A 24,676-nucleotide genomic window follows, 5' to 3' on the forward strand; every position below is an offset into this window, starting at 1 on the left:
ATATAGATACAGCGTCGCATACCCCTGGTGTTTAGAACCATAAAATAGCAAAATCCAAGATTAGATTCGCCAAAATTGTTGTCATTCAATCTGCTACAGTGACTTGATGTCTGACTTTTTGCTCATGTCATGGGCAGTTGAAGGTATCGTCCGGACGCAACTGCCTTTGCGAGCAAGGTGCCATATCTCTAGTGGGGATTTGAAACGAGTGAAATTTCTACCGCCCGGTGTACCATACTGCTGGACCTTCGTTGCTCGTGGTGTGACTGCTGTGTTGGGTGGCGAAATAACGTATGCTCTGTTTCGGTGGACTCTCGGGGTGCACAGGATCACATGATACCAAGGGCTCCCAACATTCTGGACTCGAGGACGTCACTTTGTACCTTGGAGTTGGGACTCGGCAGCTGCTTGCCGTGGTGGGGTGGTGGCAAGCAAGCGCGAATAATGCGGCTTTCACGTTACTGAGTCAGTCGGAGTTTTTACCCGACTGCGCGGGTCAAATGACTGTTGAGGAAGGGAAGTGAGGTCGGCTGCGTCGCGCGAAGGGCGCTTCGTGCGCTTGAAGTCGCTCAGATCGACGCTGTGGGGAAGTGACCCGCGGTATATGTCCGCATCGGGCAAGTGGCCTTGGTGCCTTGTTGCGCTCGTCTAGGGTGCAATACTAAATTGAAAGCAGCTTACGCGCGCAGGGACATGGATTCGAGTCTGGAAAAGATATCTTTTTCGTGTCAGGCACAGTGTGCCATTACTCGTGGTGTATTTCTTCCAGTACACTAGCACGGCTAAAATGAAGGCGGAGATGCTAATGTCGGCTGCGAAGCCAGTACCGAGGCACCGTTAATGGAGCTTTAGCGCAGCGCTACTCACACCACATTCTCTTCAGCTTCTGCACCGCAACTCGACGATGATCACATCCCTGTCTTTATGCTCCGCCACGTACTAAAATCGGCAAGCACGCGATCACAATGTCCGCCTGAGTCCCGCCCACCTTTCCCGCAAGTTTGCACGAGCTGCCGCTTCAACTGTCTCCACTAGTACTGCGGGAGTTGTTCTCGGCGCCACCTGCCCGAGCGTCATCGTTGTCGTCATTTCGCATGAACGTCTTCCACGACTGCATTGCATATGATTTTACTCTGCCTTCGTCGGTGGAGTAAGGACAGCATTCGTCCAGATCACCTCACCTACGCACATCGGAAACTGGCTCAACATGCACCTGACCGCGCCAGTCTGGTCTGGGAGAGTTTGGTCCAAAATCACCTGGACACGTTGAATCTGCAGCCTCGACGCGTCAGCTTCATGACTTCAGTGAGACAATCATCTCCTTCTATCGCATGGCGTGAACAAGGCGAGCGGCCGTACACCCCTGGGAACATGGGAACATCGACCACGTTCAGAATCATCTGGTTGTCCTTGCGGTGCTCAGGGATCTCTTTCTGTTGTCGGGCGCCTTCGATGTAAGCCCGTTTGAGGGCGTCAGTTATGACCTTTATCAGATTTGATCACGGCAATTTTCTCCAGATCTACGACCGCAACGTATCCCATCGCTTTCTGGCGGAGCTCGGCAATACACTGAGCCGTCAGCTCACTCCTATCGCAACCCCTTTTTTACGCAGTCAAACAAAGAAAAGGTTCATGCGGGTGCATATTCCTAAAATCCTTGCCACAGTGGAGAAATGCGAAGAACGCAATTTCGGTTGACGGTTGCGTAGAGCCTCTGAGATTCATTCGGGGAGCATTGACGGCCAAGCATATAAAGGTAGACACAGACTTTCGCCAATATCGTCCGCACATAACCCAAAATCGACTGCTATTGCTTTCTCCGGGACTTGCGATCCTGTGCACAAAGTATATATCCAATCTGGAAGCCGCCAAGCGAAATTTAACGCCGCCAAGTGCCCAGGAGGATCATACAAAGGCAAACGAATGGGCGATCGTGCAATGGAGGTTTGGCATCGACATTTGAAAGGGCGTTGCGGCAAACTCTGCTCCTCGCAGCACGTCTCTCCAGCCAAGATAGCGAGTGCTGCCTTACTATTGGCAGTTACGTGTGTATCGTTCCCAGGAAATGCGCGTTGTGATTACGACCCCCCCGCATTGTTTCACCAGTCAAGACGAGCGAAGAAGTAAGCCAAGAATAGTAGGGCACTGTCTGCTACTGTCTCCCTACACTAGTGAAACATCCGGTTTCTTGAACGGCGGCAACGGGCTTTTACGAGGAAGTACATGCTTATTTAGCGATCAGCCGCCCAATCAAGAACCCCGAAAAGGCTACCGTACAGATTTCCAGCATCTTGGGATGCCAAGATTCTTGGACTACCACAGCAAAACACGGGTGCAACATGGATAGAGTCTACCAGCATCGCCTAGTGTTTAGGTATGGCCGGAGGGTGCTTACGCGTGTACGACACTGCGCCAAAAGTTTGTGAGCTTATTTCCATGATGCTGCTACTACACCCCTCTCGGTTTTCTCACCACTTCTCTTCCTGCCATACACAACGCATTACCTTACGCATTCTGCTCTGAGGCGGATCATGGAGTCGGATGAGGATCTCACTCTACACAGATGTCCAAGGAGGTTGAGCAGAGGATCCGGGGTGGGATTTGCGGATGACTTTGAAATGACATCCTTTTCCGATGACGACAGCAAACAGGACCCCGCCGATAGTCTCGACGATCGTACCGATGCGGCTTCTGCGGAGCACCTGAAGCCCCAAGGGAATCAAGATCTTGCCTCCGAAATTCTCCATGCCGAGGATGACCCTTCACTGAATGCCTTGACGTTCCGAACGTGGTTCATTGGTGAGGAGCATCTAAACATCTCTGGAAGGCTCGGACTTACTCACACAGACCTTAACAGGCATTGTCTTAGGAGTCTTCGGTGCAATTGTGAACACAATATACTATTTCCGCTCCCGTACGCTCGACATTTCCAAAGTCCTCTTAGTTTTGGCAGCGTATGTGCTTGGAACCTTTATGGAGAGGTCCATTCCAAGATGCGGATTCGTCGGGCGCTGGCTTAATCCACATCCGTTCAACTCCAAAGAACATACCGCAGCCGCCATCATTGCCTCGTCCGCATCACAAGTTGCGCTTGCTGTCCAGATCATTGCCGCCCAAAAACTGTACTACGACAACGCACCGAGTACAGTTCTGTCCATCCATATCGTAATATCAACACAACTTCTTGGCTATGGCCTTGCAGGAGTCTTGCGACGAGCCGTCGTGTATCCTTCTAAGATGTTCTGGCCAGTATTGTTGCCCGTCAGCTCACTCCTCGAAACCCTCCACAAGGACGCCACGCAAACCAGATACAAGCGTCGGGTGATGTACTGGACATTCGCTGTGGTTGTCCTGTGGCAGTTCTTGCCAGAGTACATCATGCCAATTTTGACTGGCTTCAGCATCTTCTGCTTGGCAAATCAAAGCAACACAGTCTTCACCACAATTTTCGGTGGCTCCAACACAAACGAAGGTCTCGGATTCCTATCCTTGGGGCTTGATTGGAAGTTCATCACAAGCCAGCCTTTGTGGCTCCCACTGCAAACTTTGACGAACAACTTCATTGGATATCTCATCTGCATCGTTCTATTCGCCGGCGTCTATTACGGAAATGTTTGGCGCGCAAAAGACTTCCCTTTCATGTCACATTTGCTTTACTCAGAGAAGTCCACGAGCTCGGACTTCATCCCGCACCGTCAGAATAAGACGTTTGACCTGCAGGCTATGCTCGAACCTGGCGTGGCGGATGGACTGCATCTGCCGTTCTTTGCAGGTACATTCGCAGCGTCTCTTCTCACGAACAGCCTCTACATCACCTCCACCATTGTGCATCTTCTGCTCTGGAACTGGTGCGATATACGAAAGGTCTGGGAATTCATGTATCCCCAGAAGCTTCACAAGCTCATAACCTCGACTTTCTGGACCAGCAATCCGGAGGTGGTCGAGCATAACGAAGTGGATCACAACCCGCACTATCAATTCATGCGCGCATATAAGGAATGCCCAAACTGGTGGTACGCTGCTGTTTGTACAATCTCGGTCGTCATCGGACTTATCTGCATTTATACGGCAGAGACAACGCTTCCTTGGTACGGCTTCTTCATCAGCATCCTCCTCGCTGGCCTCCTCTCTCCCTTCTTCGGAGCCCAAGCCGCACTCACCGGTTACCAGGGTAGCGTCCAATCCCTCATGCACCTCCTCGGCGGTTTCATTCACCCGGGAAACCCAACCGCAAATCTCTACTTCACTCTCTTCGGCCACGCCTCCATCACTCAAGCCCTCAGCATGGCGCAAAATCTCAAGCTCGGCCAATACACCAAGCTCCCGCCTCGCGTCACCTTCACCTCCCAACTCGTCGGCACCCTCATCGGCTCGATAATCAGCTACGCCGCCATGGCCACAATAGTCAACGACCAACGCACCATCCTCCTCAACCCCCACGATTCCGCCACCACCGCCTGGTCCGCCGCCAAAATCTCGCACCTCCACACCCAGGCCACCGCCTTCGGCCTCCACGGCCGCTCTCTCTTCTCGCTCCCCTCGTCCCGCTATGCCGCCATCCCAGTCAGCCTACTCCTCGGCCTCGCCCTGCCCCTCCCAACCTTCCTCCTCTCCCGAGCCTTCCCCTCGCATCGCCTCGCCTACTCCTACCTCAACACCCCGCTCGTCGCCGCCTCCGCCGGCGTCCTGGCCGCGCTCCCCTCCACCAGCGCCGCGGCGACCTACTTCGCCCTCGGGTTCGCGAGCCAGTTCTGGCTGCGGCGCTACAGGCCGGCCTGGTTCGTCAGGTACAACTACCTGGTCGCCGCGGCCGTGGATGCCGGCGCGCAGGCGTGCGCGGTCGTGGTCATGGGCGTGTTCAGAGGCGGGTTGGGGAGCTGGGCTGACGTCGCCATGCCGGCGTGGTGGGGCAACAATGTGGGTGGGAACTTTGATCGGTGTGCGAGCGTCGACGGGGTGGGCGTGGTGAGGGATGTCGCTGGTAGTGGGAGCTTGTGATGGTGATGATGATGAGGGCAATGTTGCGGAATATGACTCGGTTCGAGTGTCTTCGTTGCGCCTTCTTCCCCCCCTTTTTTTTTCCAATTTGCAATTCGAGTTGGTGTTTTGATGGGAGGAGACTCCATGATGTTGAATCGTCTGCCTGCATTACAATGTTCGGGGGCACAATATCTTCCACAGAGCCATGAAATTGAGAGAACGTCTAAAAATATTTGTTCTTTGGTACCCCAAAGACACACGGAAACGGCTTAAAGTGCTCTTGCAGCAGTCCATGCATGCAATGGCAATATTACTGTAAAATAAATAAAACAGGCGCTTCTCTATCATCGGTCTCACACGCCAAAGCAAGTTGCTAAACAAGCTGTTCGACCTACCCAAAGAGCATGAGCTTTGGAGGTCAGTAACATGACCTGGGCCTGAACCATGATACCCTCATTGCATTAAGTATCCTTGGAGCTTACTCTCCACGGTCCTGGCTGTCCACTCTTATGTTTTACCGGTCTCAAGTAAGTATACCGAAGTTGTATGAGCCTCCGTCGTTGAATAGGTATGATGCCTTTCTCCTTTGTCCTCAAAGAATAAACCAATTCTCTTATGTATCACATGTCGGGCGGAATATCGCACCCGTGGTGATTGACGGGTATCTGACCATGAGTCGTCTCCATTCCATAATCGTAAAAGCAGAAACTCAAACGCCATCCAATGCATCCACACACGTCATACAAGATGTCCCAAGTTTACCGCATTTCAACGGCAGGGAAGTAGCGCGGTCCAGAGAAGCCATGAACTGCAATGTTTTGAATGTCAATATTGCCATGCTTGGAGGGACTCCAAAGCTTGAGTAGAATGAATTTGCCAGCCCTGTGCAAATTTGTTAGGACATACATGAAACAAAGGGGGAACAAAGGCTTACACAGGCGGGTCAAACCGGATGGTAATCTTGCTCTTGTTCTTTTGCATGAAAAATCTCGCATGAGGAGCCAGGACGTCCCCATCGACCACTGCAGACTCTTCGGGCTCGATCTTGCTAGGAGTACTCCTCCGTGCAGAGCGAATGATGCCAGGCCCCGTTCTTCTGTCCCAAAGGAGATGGTTGACATTGCGTATGTCGTCCTCATAGTCATCATCCTCGCTCTCTGCGCGCCAGCGGCTGTCTCTTCGAAGTCGATCTGCCATTATCGATGCACTTGGTGGATCCGGTTCAGACTCGCTCGACTCGTCATCCTCTTCTTGCGTGACGTGGAGGCCCTGGAGAGCTGGCGGCGGTGTTGGTGCGGTCGGCGAGATAATGGCAGGTCTATCGTTCGTCTCAGAGTAATCACAATTGTCGCTGTTGCTATCCCTGTGTTGCCTTGACTCCAACCGACGTCTCATACGCAGCAAACGCGCGAACCTTGCCTCACGGTCCTCTCTTGTCTGTTGCTCCAAACGATCGCGTAAGTCGTGGCGGCGGGCCATTCCGGCAAGTACTTCAGGATCATGAAGGCTCTCGATGAGGGAAATACGTTCGGGGCGGCGGGACGAGGATGATGAGGTACTCGAGGCACGGGATGAAGCCGAAGAGCTAGCACCGTAGTCGATTTGGTAGGGAGCAGTACCGGTGAGGAGGGACTCGGAGTCCATGGCCAAGAAAATCATGCCTTCCTGAACACTGTTGGTCGCCTTCGAGTCAGTAGCCTCCAACAAAGTTTCTTCGTCGGAGTCAACGTACGGAGCTGTGAATCCCCGTTCGGGCGCCTTGATGACAATCTTATCCAGACTAAAGGTCGTCTCTCCCTGGTGTCGCAGGATCATGTTGCAGTGCGACTTCTTGGTGCAGTAAACGCTAGCATCGTTCCGCAAAGCATTGTCGACTCTGTGGAGATCTCCCGAGTTGTCGCTGTATTCACCGCCATCGCAACTGACAATCTCCATTCTCAGGCGTCCTGGCACCACCTGGCCGAAGTGGCCGTACCTGGAGCTGTGTATGGTCGAAGCGTCATCCCGGTCCAGCTTTCTCCGCTTGAAGGTCCTGCGCTCCGAGGCATCGTCTCGGGGCGGGCCAAACTCGAGACGCAGCAGCTCGGCGTTGGAGAGGTTGTTGGGGCCGATGAGCTGGGAGATGCTCTGGCTTATCTCGGCCAGGCGCTCGCCGGCACGCTCCAGCTCGGAGAGCTCGGAGAGAGGTGTGCTGCTCTGCTCACGCTGCTGGCGTGCACGGCGCAGGGCACTGAAGCGCTGGCTCGGCTCGGCATGGGGTCTGTTGCGGATTGCCGAAGTCGGGGGATCGGAGGGCTCCAGGCGGGGAGGCGAGCGCATGCGTCTGGGCTGATCGTCGAAAGCACCGTGGGTCCTGGCGAGGCCGCGGGGGCCGCGGCGGTTGCGGCGAGGCATGGGAGGCTGATTGGGGTCGGCGAGGCGGGTGCGGCGTTCGGAGGCGGCGACGTCGTTCTCGGCGCGCTGCTGCTCGCGCTCGCGCTGGAGGGCCTGGCGGATGTGCTGCAGGCGGGCAGGTAAGTTTGCGGAGTCCTGGTCGGCGGACGACTGCTGGGTGGCGGGCGGGAAGTCAAAGTTGTAGCGAGGAGCAGACATGGTGCTGGTGGACAAAGGGACCGGGATGGGCGCGCGTCATGTCACAGGCCTGGGCGGCCGGGGCGCGTGCTGGTGCGGGAGTGCTCGCTCTGGGGGCGGGCTTGTCGGGATTCGTGCAGGCCCGGAAAGGGGAAGGACCGACAGGGCGCGAGTGGAGAAACTGGGGGAGGTTGAGGAGGCAGTTAAGGCAGTGGCTGACAGCTGTGGACGTCTCAGTTGGGTCCGCCCCGCCTGGCCTGTGCACGGGCCGCGATCTGCGCCACGCCAACTGAGCCCGGCATAGCGCCCGGAGCTCCCAGGCACCGCTACGCCAACTTTCTATACCAGTCCTCCTCGTCCTCCGCAACCTGCCCGCTTGCGACCGCAAAGCTGCCCGCCATGTCCGACCCAATCGCTACCGGCCCGCAGGTAACTCTGCCCGTGCAGAACGGCGCGCTGCCCGCCGAGGACCCGGCCGGCGAAGTGGTGGCCGCCATTGCCCAGGCCCAGACCATCAGTCCAGGTACCCTCTCGCCCATTGTCATCTCCCGCCCGCCCCTGTTGCACCCAGAGAGCTCTCCTTTGTGCCGGTGTTGGTTCATTTATTCGCCACGTTCCCGTTGTTTGACCCACCGCCGTCCAGTGTCTCACGTCTTTCCGCATATGACGTTGCCACACGAGTCGTATCCATGCACCTGCTGACTTAGCATCCAGATGAGATTGCACTCTACGACAGACAGATCCGCCTCTGGGGCGTTCAGGCCCAAGAGAGGTGAGGAACCTGCTTGGCCTTTGCGCGGGTCGCGCTAATCTGGCTAGGCTGCGCTCTGCAAACGTCCTTCTCATTTCCGTCAAGGCCCTTGCCAACGAGGTCGCCAAGAACCTCGTCCTTGCCGGCATCAAGTCCCTTACCATCGTCGACCACGAGCTTGTCACCGAAGATGATCTTGGCTCCCAATTCTTCGTTTCCGAGGCCGACGTAGGCCAGAACGTGAGTTGACCCATCGTGCCCTCACGCACCACCTGCTGACGGCCCATAGCGCGCCGAAGCTGCTGCTCCGCAGATCCAAAAGCTCAACCCCCGTGTTGCTATCATGACGGATACATCCGACATCAATGCCAAAGTGCCCGAGTTCTACCAGCCTTTCGACCTTGTCATCGCCACGGACCTGGACTTTGCCACCCTCTCCACCATCGACGCTTCGACCAGGTTGGCCCAGAAGCCCTTCTACGCAGCCGGCGCCCATGGCATGTATGGCTACATCTTCGCCGATCTAATCCAGCACGACTACGTCATCGAGCGTGAAAAGTCCAACATTTCCACGACTTTGAGGCAGGAGTCCGCAACACGCTCCATCATTGCTTTCGCCGACAAGGGCACCGAGAATGGCAAGCGCATGGAGCTTGTCACCAAGCGCGAGATGTACTCTCCTCTGCTCCTTGCGAACACGTCCCCTCTTCCGCCGGAGTACCAGGGCAACCGTCGCAAGCTCCGCCAGGTCACGCCACTCCTCACGTGCTTCCGCGCGTTGTGGGAGTTCCAGAAGGTCAATGGAAGGAATCCATCACACACGCCAGCCGATCTGCAGCTGTTCACGACTCTGGCGACGGAGAAGCACAAGGAGCTGCAGCTGCCGATTGAGACGCTGACCAGCGAATTCCTGCGCAAGTTTATGCAGAATCTCGGAAGCGAGCTGGCACCGGTTACTGCTTTCATCGGAGGCCAGCTAGCGCAGGATGTCATCAACGTTATTGGCAGACGGGAGCAGCCCATCCAGAACTTGATGCTTTTCGACGGTGACGAGTCCAAGGCGCCCGTCTATGCCATGCACCCTATATTCACCACCTGATGACGTCATAGCGTGGTTCATCGGCGTTTGGGGATTCGGGCGGCATATCGAGCATAGGGGGCACAACTCTTGCATGATGTTCAGGTTAGCACATGGGTCAAGATACTCCATAGACAGTTGATTTTGGGTAGGTGGGTGAGGATTTTCTACGAGTAGTAATGTAAGCTATAGCGAAGGCAATTATGCTCCACAACCTGCATTGGGACCAATTGAAATCAGCAGAAAAACGTCTGATTCTCAGGAGATACTATAGTGCTGAGATGTATTCGCTGTGGTGTTCGAACGTTAGTGTGAAGCGCAGAAAGCTACCCCGCCGGCACACAGCTCAGTCGTGCCGATCAACGAACCCCCGCACATGCGACCTTGGCCCACTACGCAACACCAACCATTGCAACCCCATACCATCCCACATATCTCTCCGTTTCCCAGGAGCAATGTCTCGCTCTCTCCCACCCGACTGAGCCCAACGCACATCCCTGACTTCGGAATTCCTACCACAACAACGGCGCACTATGGCGACGGCGACCGCAACCGAGACGACGACCAGCTACGGCGCCCCAAACATCCCGCCAGCGGATGAACTCCGCGCCGCCCTGGCGCGCGACGGCTTCGTCCGCATCCCTTCGCTCCTATCGCCCGCCCAGATCGAGGCGTTGAGGGGCGCAACCTCACGCCTCACGGCAGCGGCGCGCCGGGGCGACTGGCCGTACATCCGCACGCTGCCGAAGCAGTTCCCACCGTGGCCGTCCAAGCCGGGGCCCAACGGCATCTGGGGCGTGCAGCACCTGCTGCACCCGTCGAACCCGGACGCGGCGGCGTTCGCCGAGTCGTACTTTGGCGACGCCGTCATGGGCGTGTGCAAGGCGCTGCTGCGGGCCGCCGACGACGAGCTGGTCATGGAGCTGTATAACCTCCTCGTGCGGCCCGACGACGACTTCGAGCTGCGGTGGCACCGCGACGACATCGCTGCCGACGCGAGCCCCGACGAGGAGCTGCGCCGGCTGACGCAGGGCGAGGCGCTGCACGCGCAGTGGAACCTGGCTCTGTACGAGGATCGCAGTTTGGTCGTCGTGCCTGGCAGTCAGAATCGCGCGCGGACGGAGACGGAGAGGGCGGCGGCTCCGTATGAGAAGGAGTTGCCCGATATGAAGGTCGTGGTGATGAAGCCGGGGGACTGCGTGTTCTACAACAACAACATTTTGCATCGGGGGGTGTATGACAAGAGTAGGGAAAGGATGACGCTGCATGGGAGTGTTGGACTGGTTAGAGGGAGCAAAGAGAGGGCGCGCAATGTGCTTCAGCACGGGATTGGATCGTGGGTTGGGGAATGTGATTTCTCCGGGTTGGAAGATGGCACCAGGAAGAGAGCGGAGGGGATGAGGGAACGGTTGGTCAAGATGGGGAGTGATGCGGGTGATGTGGGTTATTTCTCAAAAGACGAGTGAGCTTTCGTCTCAAGTTGGCCTCGCATAACGTCAGATATGGCTCTATCATCGTCCTTATCTCTAATCTAGAACAGAAATTGCTTCCAGATGATTTGCCTTTTGCAAAATTGCAAAAAAGCGGAATAAGACGTTCAGGCTGAAAGCTAGCTCTTGAACATCGGCTTCCCTCCATTAAATCTATGTGAATGGCTATCCCTTCCTGCTGGGTAGTATTTATTGGCTCTTCTTTCCTTCAGCAGTCACGGGCTGCCCTCGTCCAAAACCCGCCCTCTTGGCCACGCCACCCAATTTAATCGACAACCACACGGTCGCCAGCACCACCGCAATCACAGTCCCATATTCGACATACCACGCCCGATCCAGGTCCAACACAGGCACCTTCAGCGTCTCTACCAGCCCGCCTTCGCCCACTCCACCGTCCTTCGCCGGCGGCACGTGGTAGAACATGGCCCTGTTGCCGAACAGTCCATCGTAGCCGAGATTGGTGCGGTCGAAAGGATTCACGCTCATCTTGGTCCCTTCTTCGGCCGAACACGCCCAGAAGACGGCAGGCCAGGGCAACGAGGCATCGACGAGGCCGGAGTTGTTGGCCGAAGGCGGAAGATAGCGCATATGCAAGGGGATGGTGACTTCGAGGTTCGGGTCGTCCTCGGGGTCGGCAGCGGGCGAAGCGGAATCCGCAGTTTCCGGGAGGTCGGGGTGCGCGAGCTCGAAGAGAGCAACGCTGCCCCATTGGGGGACAACCCAGTCTGGGGCCTCCAGGTCGGTGGCGCCTGCGTGAGCGAAAACGTTGCGCAGGTTGTGGGAAGAAAGGAAGAGGGGATCGGAGAACTGGTACTTGTCGAGGAAGAAGGCTGACGGGAGCGTTAGGTAGGCGTGTAAGACACATGAAGGCCCGGGAGGGATAAGGGTTTTCTTTGGGCGAGGAAATGAAAGTTTGAGAGTCGGGTGCAGGCCGGTCGGTTCGTTGAATGTGGTATAGTAAGTGGGGTGGACGGGGTGTGCGGTTGATGGAAGAGGGTGATGGCGAGAGGGAAAGGAGAAGAGCGTAGGTTCTGGAATGCGTCAGTCATGGTTTAAAAACGGGAGTGAGGGCTGCATACTAGCTTTCGTGTCGTCACCGACAACGGTGAGGAAACCGGAAAGAGACAGCTCCTCGGGTTCGAGCGGAACTTCGTTGTTCAAGACGCCAACTTCCATGGTGTCGGCCTGGCCGCGCGAGACTTCCTCGTTCCAAAGACCACCCTCAGCAGGTCCTTCGGCCCAGAATGCGTTGATAACAAGGGCGTTGGAGATGGCATCAAAGTCAAAATCTATGTAGCTTGCAGACAAAAGAGATGAAGCCTTCGCCCTGCAGTCGTCGCTGGTACAGAACTTGTCCGAGATGTAGGTAACAAGATGCTGCAACGACGGGAGAAGACTGTGATATTGAGCAAACGAAGAGGTGGCGAAGCGCTCTGAAATGACTGGGGTGCTAATGAAGGTATCCTAAGAAGCGAAGATGAGTACTATTTCCATGTGATTTGATGGGAAATATGTACCGATGGAGTATTGCACTTCAGCTCATTGCCGAAGGCCGTCTTCAAGGCTGAGCAGAGGTCATCGCTGGAGGGTATGAGTACAGCAACAGGATCCATGGCGGGGCTAGGTGGCATACGCTTTCTTGCCTTTGCGGGGCGTGAAATAGACATGGAGGCCGGGAGAAAGACGGGAAACGTAGGGTGGAGTAGAGTGGTAGGGTTGGGTGGTAGCCCAACGGATGTGAAGCTCGTGAGATTGTTTGAGGATAGGTAGGAACTACAAAGTCTTAGCAGAGCAGCGTGGCTTGAGACTACGGATAGCTACCTCGTGCGGAAGCTCGGAGAGGCCGAGGGTAAGGCGGTGTTCCTTTGCGGCTTTGATGGGAGGAAGGGCCAGGGTTTCCTTGGTGACGGTGAGCCTGGATGGATCGAAGCCCTCCTCGCCGACATGCAGCAAATACGTTATTCTCTCCTTCATGCTGGGCGGAGGTGTAGTTGAGAGGTCCGATGACCAGGTGGTCGCAATAAGGACCAGGGCCGCGACGCCATTCCAGTTGGGGACTAGCGCAAAAGAGCTCCCATGGCGATCTGCTGTTGCCGCTGGCACACTTCGTCGACTTGTGACGTCTTCAGCCACCGTGTCCTTTAACGCCACTGCCGCCCGCCTAGCTGCTTATTTATGTAGCTACCCGCGAGACTTGTCCCCTCCTTGTTTGAGGAGGAGACTGCCGAAATCACCATGCGTCTCTCCAGCTTCCTTGCGCCAGCATTGCTGGCTCTGGCCGCCTCTGAAACCGCCGAAGCCGCGAGGGACAGCGTCCTCCTCTCCAAAATCAAGTCTCTCACTCTTCGGAATGGCCAGAAAACCACCGCTCGCCGCGTGTCGCCTATCCCGCAGGTATGCGAGCCCCTTCTGTCAGACCCATGCGCCCAGCTAACCCCGCCCGCAGCTCAAATGCATCGGCGGCGACGCAAAGGGCCTGTACGAAGTCGATGTGATGCGCTGCAAGAACGCAGGCTCCGACTACGACGACGACAACATCCAGTGGACCTGTCAAGCCTCCCTCCCCGAAGAATTCAAGCTCGGCTCTACCGACGTCATATGCGAAGGCTATGACTCGCCCGACGATCCGTACATCCTCAAGGGAAGCTGCGGTGTCGAGTACCGCTTGATGCTTACCCCCAAGGGGCTGGACAGATATGGACACCGGAAGGGAGGTAGGAGTGGATCCGGCGAAGACGATCAGATCAGCCAGGGCATCGCCATTCTTTTCTGGGTCGTCTTCTTTGGCGTCATAATTTGGATGGTCTTCAAAGCCTGCATCGTTGGTGGCGGGGATGCCGGGGACCCGAATACTTGGACTGGTCCGCGCGGCGGCGGCGGAGGTGGCGGCGGCGGAGGTTGGGGCGGCAACGACGACCCTCCACCACCCTATACTCCACGTCCTCCCTACGACCGGAAGTCGTATCCTAGCAACAACACGGGCAACCAAGGATGGCGGCCTGGATTCTGGTCCGGTGCATTGGGAGGCGCTGCTGCTGGTTACATGGCGGGTAATCGTGGCAATCGAGGAGGCTATTCGACATTCCCACGTGGAGGCAATTCGTGGGGAAACGACGCAGGAGAAGGACCGTCTGGATCGTACCAACGACCGTCGTCGCCAAGTAATACGAGGTACGAAAGTACCGGCTTTGGCGAGACTAGGCGGAGATAATTCAGTTTGCAATGCAACCAAGTCCTAGTGCAAATGCACCCTTCCCAATCGCAAAACCGCGCAAGGCTGAATTGACGCCTCACATGGAAATCACACAGGTATGCATGCTAGCTGACACACGCACATGCACGTTGCAGGCTTACTGGCTTTCGGCATTTCCCGTTCGGTACGGGTTGCACATCCCGCCCGCCTGGGCTGGTCTTCTGAGCCTCGCTCCTGGGATAACGAACCCTCGACGTGGTGGGCGTTTTACTTATCAAGAGCCTCGTCCACATCCCACCGAGCTTGTCGCGTTGCCCCCGGAAATCCCAAAAATGCCGCCTCTGACCTCCCCGGTTGGCCACGCCAGCCTGTTCAAGATTTGTGCATTTTGTGATTCGAGCATTCTCAGATCCAACCAGACATGGGGCGAGCATCAAGCATCCATCTCGAAACTAAAGGAAGCCGCAAGCGAAGGATGCATATTCTGTGCTCAGCTCTGGGAGGACCTGAAGACTCTACACTCACGTCCTACAAATTTGGTCTTACCAGTGCACCGTTGGAGCTTGCGGAGATCTGCAAGAATCAGCGAGAGCCTCTGCTCACTCGTCATCACCTTCAGGTCTTTCGGAGAGGATATCGTCACACCAACGAGGACATTCTACGCGTTTAACAACAAAGGTTAGCAGCCCATGAGTGTTTTATCTGAGAAAAACAACTGAGCACCATAGACCTTGGAATACCACAGAAAGCAACATCTTTCGGAGCCAGCACAGATTCGCCGCCGGCTTGGAACCAAATAATCAAGTGGTTCGAAGAATGCGAACACCATCATCCCGACTGTCGCCGGCAAAGCACGGCGACTCCCTTCGTTCCAAAACGCTTGGTTGATGTGGAAGCTCTCGGCGAAAGAATGGTTCGCGTCGTCGAGACTGGGGATGGCGTCCAAGTAGACAAGTATGTCACTTTGAGCCATCGCTGGGGCGACGCCAACTTCCTCACCCTCACGGTAGCGAACCAATACCAGCTGATGACCGAAGGGATCGGTATTGAGGAGCTTCCGCTGAACTTTCAGCATGCCGTCCGTGTTACAAGACAGTTGGGTGTTCGGTACATCTGGATTGACTCTTTGTGCATTGTGCAAGGGGAAGGCGGTGACTTTCGTATCGAAGGCACCAAGATGCACCAGATCTACCGGAATTCGCATTGCAACATAGCTGCTGCAGATGCCGAAGGTAGCTCTTGTGGGCTGTTCCGCCAAAGGACTGGACAAGACATATTTCCTGCAACTTTCCAGAGCGACAGTGGCTCGCAGTTCTTCGAGCAACCAGGCACCTGGGTTGTACTTCCAGCCCAGCTTTGGGCTTCTCAATTACTCCAGAACACGCTGTATACGCGTGCATGGGTGTTCCAGGGTAAGTGATCCGACACGTTACGAATAAGGATTCATACTGAAGTTGCAGAACGCATGCTCTCTCCACGCATCTTGCACTTCTCCCACAAACAGATCTTCTGGGAGTGTTCTTCCATCAGCGCCTGCGAGACTCTTCCTTCCGGATTACCCCAGCCTATCGACACAATGACCTCTATGGACCGAAACTGGCGATTGAGGCTCCAGAAAATCACAGCTATCAACCGGGATTCCATCGCTGGAGATGCTGACGTCTCACTGGATCAGTTTTGGAAACAAGCAGTTCGCAGCTACACCAAATGCGATCTGACCAAGCAAAGTGACAAAGTTCTCGCCATTTTCGGAATTGCCAAACTTGTTGGCGATGACTTGGGAGGGGAGGAGTTCGAAGTAGGGATGTGGCAACACTCTCTGCACGAGCAGTTGGCTTGGCGTGTGGTTGACTGTCGAACCGCCTCCCGTGCCGAAGACCTTCGCCACAATCCAACCTGGTCGTGGGCCTCTATCAAGGGTGAAATCAAATTGGCGGACCGCTCACCCAACGAGAAAAGATTCTACGTAATACGCAATCATGAAGGCGAATTCATCGGCTTCGAGGCGAGCCGCATTCGCAGCTTGGACGATCCAAACGGACCACAAGCTTCAGGAGAAAAGAACGGTCGCGCTATAGCGATGCGCGGGGCAGTTGTTGATTGCCGCCTCCGAATGCTGGACCGGACTACGGGCTGGACGTTGGACATATCGGCAGGTACACGGGATGACGATGCCTTTGAGGCATTCCCAGACGAGTATCCTAGAGAAACACCTACGGAACTGAAACTTGCAGTCCTCGCGTGCAGCAAAAATCCTTTACGAGATTCCTGCTTCCCTCCTGGACAAAGCTCTGATAATGAAAAGACAACCTATTCCGGGACGGGAATCTTGCTCGAAGAGACGGATGAAGAAGCTCGTTTTGCTAGGACGGGAACATTCTCATTCCGAGGGGTATCGGGCAATATGTGCTCATTTCTGGGTGTCGATCCATCTTCTGATGGCCCTCTTACGAGAGACAAGATCAACTTCTGGGTAATCTAAGCCAGCCAATGCAGATTGAGGTTCTGAATATTTGATCACTACCTATGAAAAGGGGGTTTACAGTGCCAAGAACTGCAGACTTCTCAATCAATCTTTAGGTTCCTCCTCACCGCGCTCAAAGATTCGTTATAGTCCTCCAGCACGTAGTAGAAGAAGTCATGATGGTATGAACGAACTTTCTCCTCGTCCTCCCTAGCATGCCAGTAGACAGAGAGGAATCCCCTACTTGCATGGATGATCTCATCAAGGAAATAGCTTTTGGCAGTCTTTTCCGGGTCCACACTACACAAGGCCTGCAACTTTTTCATGAAATAACCGGCCTCGATACCGTGGTATGCATGACCAGTGGTCACCAAGCAAATCGCATTGAGGCCCAAAGTACGGGAAGGCTCTTCCTGCTCTTGAATGCTCTTGATGCCCGCCTCGAACACTGCGATGACGCTGCCGGGCAGTCCTTGAATCGTGTGCTGCGTCATGTCGACCGTTTCTGCTTTCCGCACCAAATCCAGCCGGAGCCTGGCTTGCGTGATATCCCCGTCCGCTTTCTCTGTGATGTAAGACACAAGTTCTTGAGCAGCATTGCTGTTTTTGTGCCTTGCAAGGGCTTTGCACAAGGAAGACTCAGGCGGTTTGACCTCATTGGAAGACCCGAGACCAAGATCCCCATGCTCTCTTTCCAGATCCCACCGGATGTAGCCTTGGATGGCTGCGCGTGTGACGATTTCGATGTCGATGTCGACATAGACGTGTTCATATGGTTCGAATAATAGCGAACCATGCCTATCCCGATCAGAACTTGATGTATTTACAGGCTTGCGTAACACTTACTGTGGACAAACGTCTCCGTCGATTTTGCAATTCCCACATACACAATAGTCCTCTTCACGGCAGCTATGACATTGCCAGTAGATCTTTACTGGCCGCTTCTCTGGGCAGCGGTCACAGTCGTACTGTGTCGTGTTTCTTCGGAAGGGCACTCTAGAGGTAACGAGGATGCTCAAACCATCATTATTGAGCTTAGACAATTCCTCCTCTAAGCGGAACCATGCTTCATGCCCACAATGATCCAACCCGTCTATAACGAGGAACGCGTGCCCGACCTGTGTCAAGACTGTTTTGAGGCTTTGGCGATTGTGGTCCAGTGTTTCCTCGTTCGGCGCCATCTCTTCGCTTTGGCTGCTCCAAGGAAGTAGTTGTTTACGTATACTGCCCAAAACGTCCGCAACAACTTCACCTGCGGGTAGCAAACAACCATATCTGATGAATATGGCTGCGACAGGCATGGTATCGCTTTTCCTTTCGAGTTCGTCTAATACGATGTGGGCGAGGGTGGTCTATGACACATTGTTCAGCTAAAGTGCGAGAAATTGATGACAGCCAATCACCTTTCCTGTACCAGGGCCACCAATCAAGCGAAGTTGCCAGCTGCTCTCAGCCTTCTTCCAAGCCAGGAATTCATCTGACTCAAAGAAAGAAGAGAAGAGCTCACGATAGATGTCCGGAGGCAAGGCTGTTCTGGGGCTGTGTGTCTGCGTCATCTTCTTCAGCTTTCAGCTGGCGAGGATTAGAGGTTCTGGGTCAAAGCGGATGTTTTAGACGCTCGGTATGGCTGGCGGTGGCGGCTTTATGAAATATCACCCTGCCCGCAGTTGGCGTTTGCTGACAATTGCCGCTACAGCCACCGGTCTTCTAACGGGCATGAATACCCGGCTTGCATGTGTAGGTGGAATGTGCGGCTTCTTACTGGGCCCCAAATGCCAGCCCTCACCAATGCGGTGGTCAGTGTATACCCGCGATGCATGCTTGCGCCATCTTACTAATTCGTTCTCTTTATACGATGATCAGAACAGGTGCTCGTGACGTCCAATTGGACGTGAATACACATCGCATGCGTGACCAATAGCATTCAGATAACCAAGAATATTGAAATACCATGTAAAATAGTCGTTGTTAAGACTTCGTATACTGCAAAGCTGAACTCCGCCCCTCAATCACATGCATCACTTGTTTGCGTGGCGTTCTAATCACACGACCTTTCTTTTTATGTCTTTGCTGACCACAGCCTTTCGAAGCCTGGCGGGGCCCAGGCAGCCGAGCACATTACAGCCTTCCTCAGCCTGCGCCATTTCACGCCATTGGGCAAACCTGATCAAGGCTGCTGTCTCTGTAAGCCTGGCAACCTCGAAGGCAAAAATAGCTCTCGCATGTGCCGCATGCTCAACACAAGCATTCTCTCAACACGGAAATGGGTTGAGCTGAGGTTGAATTCAGGTTGAGCTGAGGTCGAGCTGAGACTGAGCCTCACGATACAACATGAAATAAAGTGTCTGCCGTGATCCACTACGAGCGGGAGTTTTCAACCTGTCCATAGACACTCCTCTCATTCAGCCCTTCGTTATCGTGCTTCACTATGCTAGTCGCACGTATACTTGCACTCTTCGGCGTTGCTCTCGTGTCGGTATCCTGCAGCCCAGCTGTACAGCCGATCAAGAGGGACGAGCCTTCATCTTCCAACAGTACCGAAATTGACCAGACAATCTGTGGTAAAATCATCGATGCAGGAAACAACGGTAATGTTACGAGTCCAAAACCCCACTCCACAAAGCTAACATTTGTGGAGGGGATTTTCTGTTCTACGCCTCAGACGCATACGAGTGCCTTCGGAGTGTGCCATTCAACGGCGCAGTCGCCCTGCGTTTCATTGACTATTACAACACGACTCTGCAATTTCAGAGCACGGTCTCCTACTTGAAAGATCCCCCCAAGGGCTACCGTCAGCCGCCTACCGACGTCGCAGTAGAACTGGAGAGAATCCGCAACGCTGTCAGATCCGGTCACTACACAAGCCAGCTCGTTTTTGAGACGGACATCCAGAAGGTCGTGCACTCAATGCATGACTTTCATGTTAACCTGTTTGCGGGAATTCTTTCAGTCTTCTCTTTTGGGAGCCCTTATTATATATCATCGGCTTCGATGGATGGCAAACAAGCCCCGCAGGTTTACCTCACAGGTGCGCATCCATCCACATAACATAGAACGATACTAAATCTGTATAGACCACTTAATCACGCATCGGAATGACCCGAATTTGGAAATCTCACCCGTAGTAGCAATCAATGGGGAAGAGACGGCCAGATTCTTGACGGACTTTGCGGCCTTAAACTCCTTCGGCCTTGTGGAGCCACACGCAGACTGGAACTCGTTGATGAGCCGGCCACCCCAGGATATCCTTGGTGAGATGAACACGTTCTCAACCTCCGCGTTATTCTACCCGGGAGAAGACCTGACGTTCACTTTGGAGAATGGCACCGCGCTTTCCACTCCCTGGGTGGCATTCTACAACGATCAAGGCTGCACTGGGCCCCTTAGTACGCCTGGTGACTTTTACAACTTCTTCGTGCTTGGCTTACTCCCGGCATCATACGACAATTCCAATTGCACAAAAGTTCAGGCTAGCATTGAGTCTGATTCAGATTACCTGCGTTCATGGTCAAGCAATAGCTACGACGCCTATCCGACCCACGCCGATATTGTGCAAGCAAATCTGTCTATCGACCATGGCGGTGTTGTCACCGGTTACTTCCTCCATGATATTTCCGTCGCCGTCCTCAGCATACCATCATTCTATCAGTTCAGTGACGACTCCCAGAACTTCGCCAGAGCCGTGCAATCCTTCATCGATGGAGCAAGTGCAGCCGCTATGTCGCGGGTGATCATTGACCTCCAGCAAAACTCGGGCGGTGCCATCTTCCTGGCGATAGACACTTTCAAACGTTTTTTCCCCAATATCGAACCTTTCGCTGGTAGTAGAAGACGAAGCCATCCGCTTGCAGATGAGTTGGGTGAAGTATCTACAAATTGGTGGGGGACTCTCGATCGGAATGACCCCGCGACCGAAATTTATCTTCAGCATGCGCGGGATGAATGGGTGATTACGAATCGGCTGAACGCAGAAACAGACAAGACATTTAGTTCTTGGTCTGAGTATTACGGCCCACGGTCATTCAATGGTGATGCATTTTCTGAAATCGTATGTTCTAGCTTAAAACATTTCAGCTTGAGTACAAACACTAAGCAAATTGGATTACAGGAGCGATACAACCTCTCGGATTACAGCTTCGATTTGTCCGCCTTTGGTGACGTACCGTATAGTTACAATAGCAGCGACAAACCCCCAAGCTCTGGAGAATGGCTGCCCGAGGACATCGTCATTGTAAGTGTGAGAGTCAAAGGAATCTTGGTACAAACATTAACTGTTTGAAGCTTACCGACGGCCTTTGTTCATCTGCATGTTCTCTGTTTGTGGAGATGATGAAGACGCAAGCCGGCGTGCATACAATTGTGATGGGCGGCCGCCCCGAAGTCGGCCCCATGCAGTACGCCAGCGGTAGTCGCGGGGCCAGAGACTACTCTACGTACGAACTGGGCAAAGATTTCGAATTCGCCAGTTCAAAGACGGACAATACTACAACCATCCTCCCACAGGCTTGGGATTCCGGAATGTTTATCCTTTACGCCGGCTTCAACCTTCGAGATCAGATCCGGGAAAATGGAACAGTCCCCTTGCAGTTCCTCTACGAACCTGCAAACTGCCGACTCTATTACACGGTGGACAACATATACAACATGTCGCAGCTGTGGCAAGATGTAGCAACAGCAGCTTGGAACGACAGCTCGATGTGTGTGCAGGGATCCGTGAATCTTTCCTCCTCAGACTTCAACTTCACCGTCTCTGCACAATCCATCCTTGACGAACTCTCTATCGAAATGCCAAATATGGACCCAGATGATTTCGATGCTACCCCAAGCCTATCCATCACTGACGCGAAGGCCAGGGACCTCACGCCCAAACTGCAGAATTCGCCCTGCCAAAAGAACATAGCCAATCAGAGGTGTATAAGTGTCTACCCACAAGAGAGCAAAATATACAGAGAACACAATGCAGACGCTCGTTCTATAGGAACTATAAGATCTAGTAGAATAAGGATCTAATAAGGGGCTAATGGTGATAACACCCGGGTTAGCGCGTTCAAGTGGACTTTTGGCTGCGCTATGAATTACACAATGCATGCGCTGGTAGCTGCAGATTAGTTTCTAGGTTTTTATTTTATTCGCGTATAGCTTTTCGTAAGATGTAGAATTCTTAGGGTTTTGCACGTAATCGTCAGGTGCATCGGCAAGCAATTCCTCTGTGTATGAAATGTGATGACTAAATACAAGTTCCAGTCGCCTCATCTCTCTCCGTGTAAAGTAGGGAATCCTCTTTTTCTTAGCCCTTCGCTATTCCATGTGAAGGTAATGAGTCCCCCGCCCTCGTGCTCCCTCTTGCCTTCAGGACCGCGAAATTCATGATCCTTCCGCGTTAGTCTGCCACGGGAGATCCCTCACTCCTACATCCACGCAGGTGAGGTAGGGGATCTTGTGAAGCTCAGGGTCGAGCATTAGATTGTTGCGACACAAGCTCTCCACCGCCTTGGACGCAAATTTCTTGAGACTGCGGAGGTCCTCCGCGAGGTCCTCCCACTCGCTTCCGAGGTACTCATGGCTCTCCTTCAAATCTTTAAGGACTTTGTCGTAGGCTAGGTACGCATCTCCACCACGGTGTATCCGGCGTAAAAGTGTACCAATGCCTGGTGGGGAGGCATTGTCAGAGTAAGCGACCAGACCCTTGCTGTGCTGGCTGCCTCCGGTAGTCTGCCTTTCGATTCGGTCGAGTTCTCTCGCAAGCCAGTCCCTGAAGATTTGTACCGCAATCCATGTCTCCATCTGGTCAACCATTGTAACGGGCTTCTCCTCCACGTGGATTGTCAGTCGGAAAAGTTCGCCAAGAACCTTTTCTTGGGCGTGCATGAGCTGTTCACGCTTCTTCTTGACTTTGTTGAGCACGTCATGTGGAATACGGGTCTTCTTGTCTTGCTTGGAAATCTTATCGAAAGATCCTGTTAGATGTATACAGGCTTCCATGTAGATGACGGTACTTTCTAAGGGTATAGAAAGATTCAGCCACCGACAGGGGTCTTTGGCGATTGCTTCGAAGAGTTGAAACCTGAGCTGCGACAACGAGTCACGAAGGTGCGGCTGAAGACTTGGGAGGAAACCATATTCCCGGAATACCGGGACGATGACTTCGGCTTGAAACAGACAGTGCTGAGCATTGGCCGTCGTGCCGAGGTGCAGAGGCAAGTGGTACATGTGACGAAAGAGCTTGTCGTAGGCCGAGCAGAGCTCTGACCGGATGCGTGCGTCCAAATTCGCACGGCTGGCATGGCGTTGTGACACATTCCGGCTATCTTGGTCTTCAGACTTGATGGTGGTCACGACGCTGGTAGCCCTACTCGAGGCGGTGGCAGTGCTCAAGAGACTACGGTCGAAAAATTCCTGGTGTTCTGATATGACATCCTCCGGAATTTGGTCCGCACGAGCTGGGATCAAGAGGGGTGTGGTGTGAGGAGGTACGGATTCGTCCAAGGTCAGGTAGTGATGGCTGTCGGCCTCTCCCTGCAGGTTATCGGCACGCGCCAACAGTTCCCTCATTTTGGTAGAAGCAATGGCAATGACAGTGGAGTGCAGGCGCCAAACATGCAATTTCGTGCTGTCTTTGATGGTGATGACAACATCGCCATTGGCAAAGTATGGGAATGAACCATGTTCATTTGCAGCAACACTGTAAGCATCCACCAAAGGCAGGGTTTTTTGGCGCTTCCTGGGCTGGGCATCTTCACCTAGCGATGGAAGCTGCGGGGTTTCAAGCACGCTGCTTGACGATGGAGGTGAGGAAGATGCCTCTACGGTCATGATCTGACCAGACTTCGGCGATGGCGTGACTGGTTCGTCGTGGGTCGTAATGGCACCAAGCACCCCAGATGCACCAACCGTCTGGTGGATGTTCGGTGGTGGCGTTGGTGACGCCATGTCGGGATGAGAATCCGAAGTAGTTGGTGAGGTACAACGCAAATCTGACGTTGACTTAGCAAGAAGGTGCTTGTGGGGGGAGTGTCAAAGTCGGTGGTGACCTTTCGGTCTTCAAGAACTGAGGTACAGGGATGTGACGTTTGAGGGAAGATATACTAGATTGACTGAGCATAGACCCTTACCAGGTGCCTTCCTATGCGCACGAGCTCGCACATTACAGGAAAGAACGGAATATTGCAACAGTGCTGACACCGACGTAAGGCTCGAATCAGATGCTGCGAGGCCAGCTTCGCAGATCCGGACGTGTGCTTGGCATCTGAAATAAAAGTCGTCCAGCGCGGGATCATCACGCGGACGATGAATTGGCTGGAATAACAGGCGGGAGGTATGTAGCACAGCAGTCATTGTGAGCGCAACAGCAACAGCCATTAACAAATACACCAAGAGCAATTCTCGCAGTAGAATGAGGGTTATTTCATCCTTACGTGTCCCACAAAAGGCGTGCGCTCCATTATTCCTGCGCGTACAGGAGAAGCAAAGATCAGGCTGTCGGTGCAGATACTTCAAAGTAAGTATCATGTTCGTGGCGAGACGGCTTAGCAAGAATGGACTCCTTTTCGAACCATGTGTCAGGCAGGCCAGATCAAAAGTAGACTGCGTAAACATTCTCGAGTGCAAAACGGAGAGGCTCATGGCGTTCCCCCCCAGCGAGGGTCAGGTTGCCAGGGTGAGCAATAGCCAGTGAAGCAACCAAAGCAATGACTGTGAGCAGCTAGTGGTTTCCGCGGAGCTGAACCAAGATCATTCAAGAGCCTTTGTTCCGCGTGTTTGGAATAGCGAGTTCCCCAGCATTCCACGGTGGCGATCGCACAGCGTCGCAATGGCCCGACGAATGGTGGCAAAAAAGTCAGCCGGACAGGAGGCTCATCTCATCATGCAAGATTGCACGTATAATCGGCCCTGTGGGGCCGGGTTCCTGTCGATCCACGTATCGCCCGGGTGCCTGCTTATACCATGACGATGGCTGGAGAAAGAGATTGGAACAGGCGAAAGCGACGGCTTGACCTGAAGTGGAAGGCAGTGGCCGAGTGGCTTCGGCGGGTTGGCCAGTCAGGGGACTACGACGCTCGAGTTTGCATGTGTGCAGGGCGAATGGATGGGCGGGTGGTGATGTCAAGCGGTTGCTGGGTCAACGCTTTGTTTGCGGTTGGAACTTTTT

At 54.1% G+C, this 24,676-nt stretch overlaps 9 protein-coding genes across 9 annotated transcripts; 5 read left to right on the forward strand and 4 right to left on the reverse strand.

The window, feature by feature from the left end:
* Positions 1–2,531: 2,531 nt before the first annotated feature.
* LTHEOB_327 (Oligopeptide transporter OPT superfamily) lies at positions 2,532–4,998 on the forward strand (the record flags this gene model as incomplete). Its single annotated transcript, XM_035512174.1, has 3 exons — positions 2,532–2,799; positions 2,858–3,142; positions 3,203–4,998. 3 exons carry the CDS (start codon positions 2,532–2,534, stop codon positions 4,996–4,998), a joined length of 2,349 nt encoding a protein of 782 aa, XP_035372329.1.
* Positions 4,999–5,738: 740 nt separating this feature from the next.
* Positions 5,739–7,572, reverse strand: LTHEOB_328 (Regulator of chromosome condensation RCC1; the record flags this gene model as incomplete). Its single annotated transcript, XM_035512185.1, has 2 exons — positions 5,739–5,862; positions 5,915–7,572. The coding sequence occupies 2 exons, from the start codon at positions 7,570–7,572 to the stop codon at positions 5,739–5,741; spliced, it is 1,782 nt and encodes a 593-aa protein (XP_035372330.1).
* Positions 7,573–7,950: 378 nt separating this feature from the next.
* On the forward strand, positions 7,951–9,401 carry LTHEOB_329 (Ubiquitin/SUMO-activating enzyme E1; the record flags this gene model as incomplete). The annotated part of the gene is made up of 4 exons (XM_035512196.1): positions 7,951–8,074; positions 8,266–8,323; positions 8,371–8,542; positions 8,592–9,401. 4 exons carry the CDS (start codon positions 7,951–7,953, stop codon positions 9,399–9,401), a joined length of 1,164 nt encoding a protein of 387 aa, XP_035372331.1.
* A 512-nt stretch (positions 9,402–9,913) lies between these two features.
* LTHEOB_330 (Phytanoyl-dioxygenase) lies at positions 9,914–10,846 on the forward strand (the record flags this gene model as incomplete). Its single annotated transcript, XM_035512208.1, has 1 exon — positions 9,914–10,846. The coding sequence occupies one exon, from the start codon at positions 9,914–9,916 to the stop codon at positions 10,844–10,846; it is 933 nt and encodes a 310-aa protein (XP_035372332.1).
* Positions 10,847–11,059: 213 nt separating this feature from the next.
* Positions 11,060–12,844, reverse strand: LTHEOB_331 (PIG-X/PBN1 domain-containing protein; the record flags this gene model as incomplete). The annotated part of the gene is made up of 5 exons (XM_035512219.1): positions 11,060–11,901; positions 11,950–12,334; positions 12,388–12,451; positions 12,504–12,643; positions 12,692–12,844. The coding sequence occupies 5 exons, from the start codon at positions 12,842–12,844 to the stop codon at positions 11,060–11,062; spliced, it is 1,584 nt and encodes a 527-aa protein (XP_035372333.1).
* A 261-nt stretch (positions 12,845–13,105) lies between these two features.
* Positions 13,106–15,483, forward strand: LTHEOB_332 (uncharacterized protein; the record flags this gene model as incomplete). The annotated part of the gene is made up of 5 exons (XM_035512230.1): positions 13,106–13,264; positions 13,317–13,920; positions 14,219–14,247; positions 14,558–14,741; positions 14,792–15,483. 5 exons carry the CDS (start codon positions 13,106–13,108, stop codon positions 15,481–15,483), a joined length of 1,668 nt encoding a protein of 555 aa, XP_035372334.1.
* Positions 15,484–16,628: 1,145 nt separating this feature from the next.
* Positions 16,629–17,021, reverse strand: LTHEOB_333 (Heterokaryon incompatibility protein; the record flags this gene model as incomplete). Its single annotated transcript, XM_035512241.1, has 1 exon — positions 16,629–17,021. One exon carries the CDS (start codon positions 17,019–17,021, stop codon positions 16,629–16,631), a length of 393 nt encoding a protein of 130 aa, XP_035372335.1.
* Positions 17,022–18,955: 1,934 nt separating this feature from the next.
* Positions 18,956–21,521, forward strand: LTHEOB_334 (Peptidase s41 family protein; the record flags this gene model as incomplete). The annotated part of the gene is made up of 6 exons (XM_035512252.1): positions 18,956–19,115; positions 19,166–19,555; positions 19,656–20,575; positions 20,636–20,758; positions 20,809–21,437; positions 21,491–21,521. 6 exons carry the CDS (start codon positions 18,956–18,958, stop codon positions 21,519–21,521), a joined length of 2,253 nt encoding a protein of 750 aa, XP_035372336.1.
* Positions 21,522–21,891: 370 nt separating this feature from the next.
* On the reverse strand, positions 21,892–23,457 carry LTHEOB_335 (uncharacterized protein; the record flags this gene model as incomplete). The annotated part of the gene is made up of 1 exon (XM_035512263.1): positions 21,892–23,457. One exon carries the CDS (start codon positions 23,455–23,457, stop codon positions 21,892–21,894), a length of 1,566 nt encoding a protein of 521 aa, XP_035372337.1.
* Between the last annotated feature and the right edge of the window lie 1,219 nt (positions 23,458–24,676).

Source organism: Lasiodiplodia theobromae (assembly GCF_012971845.1).
Source record: "Lasiodiplodia theobromae strain AM2As chromosome Unknown scaffold_1, whole genome shotgun sequence".
Taxonomy (NCBI): domain Eukaryota; kingdom Fungi; phylum Ascomycota; class Dothideomycetes; order Botryosphaeriales; family Botryosphaeriaceae; genus Lasiodiplodia; species Lasiodiplodia theobromae.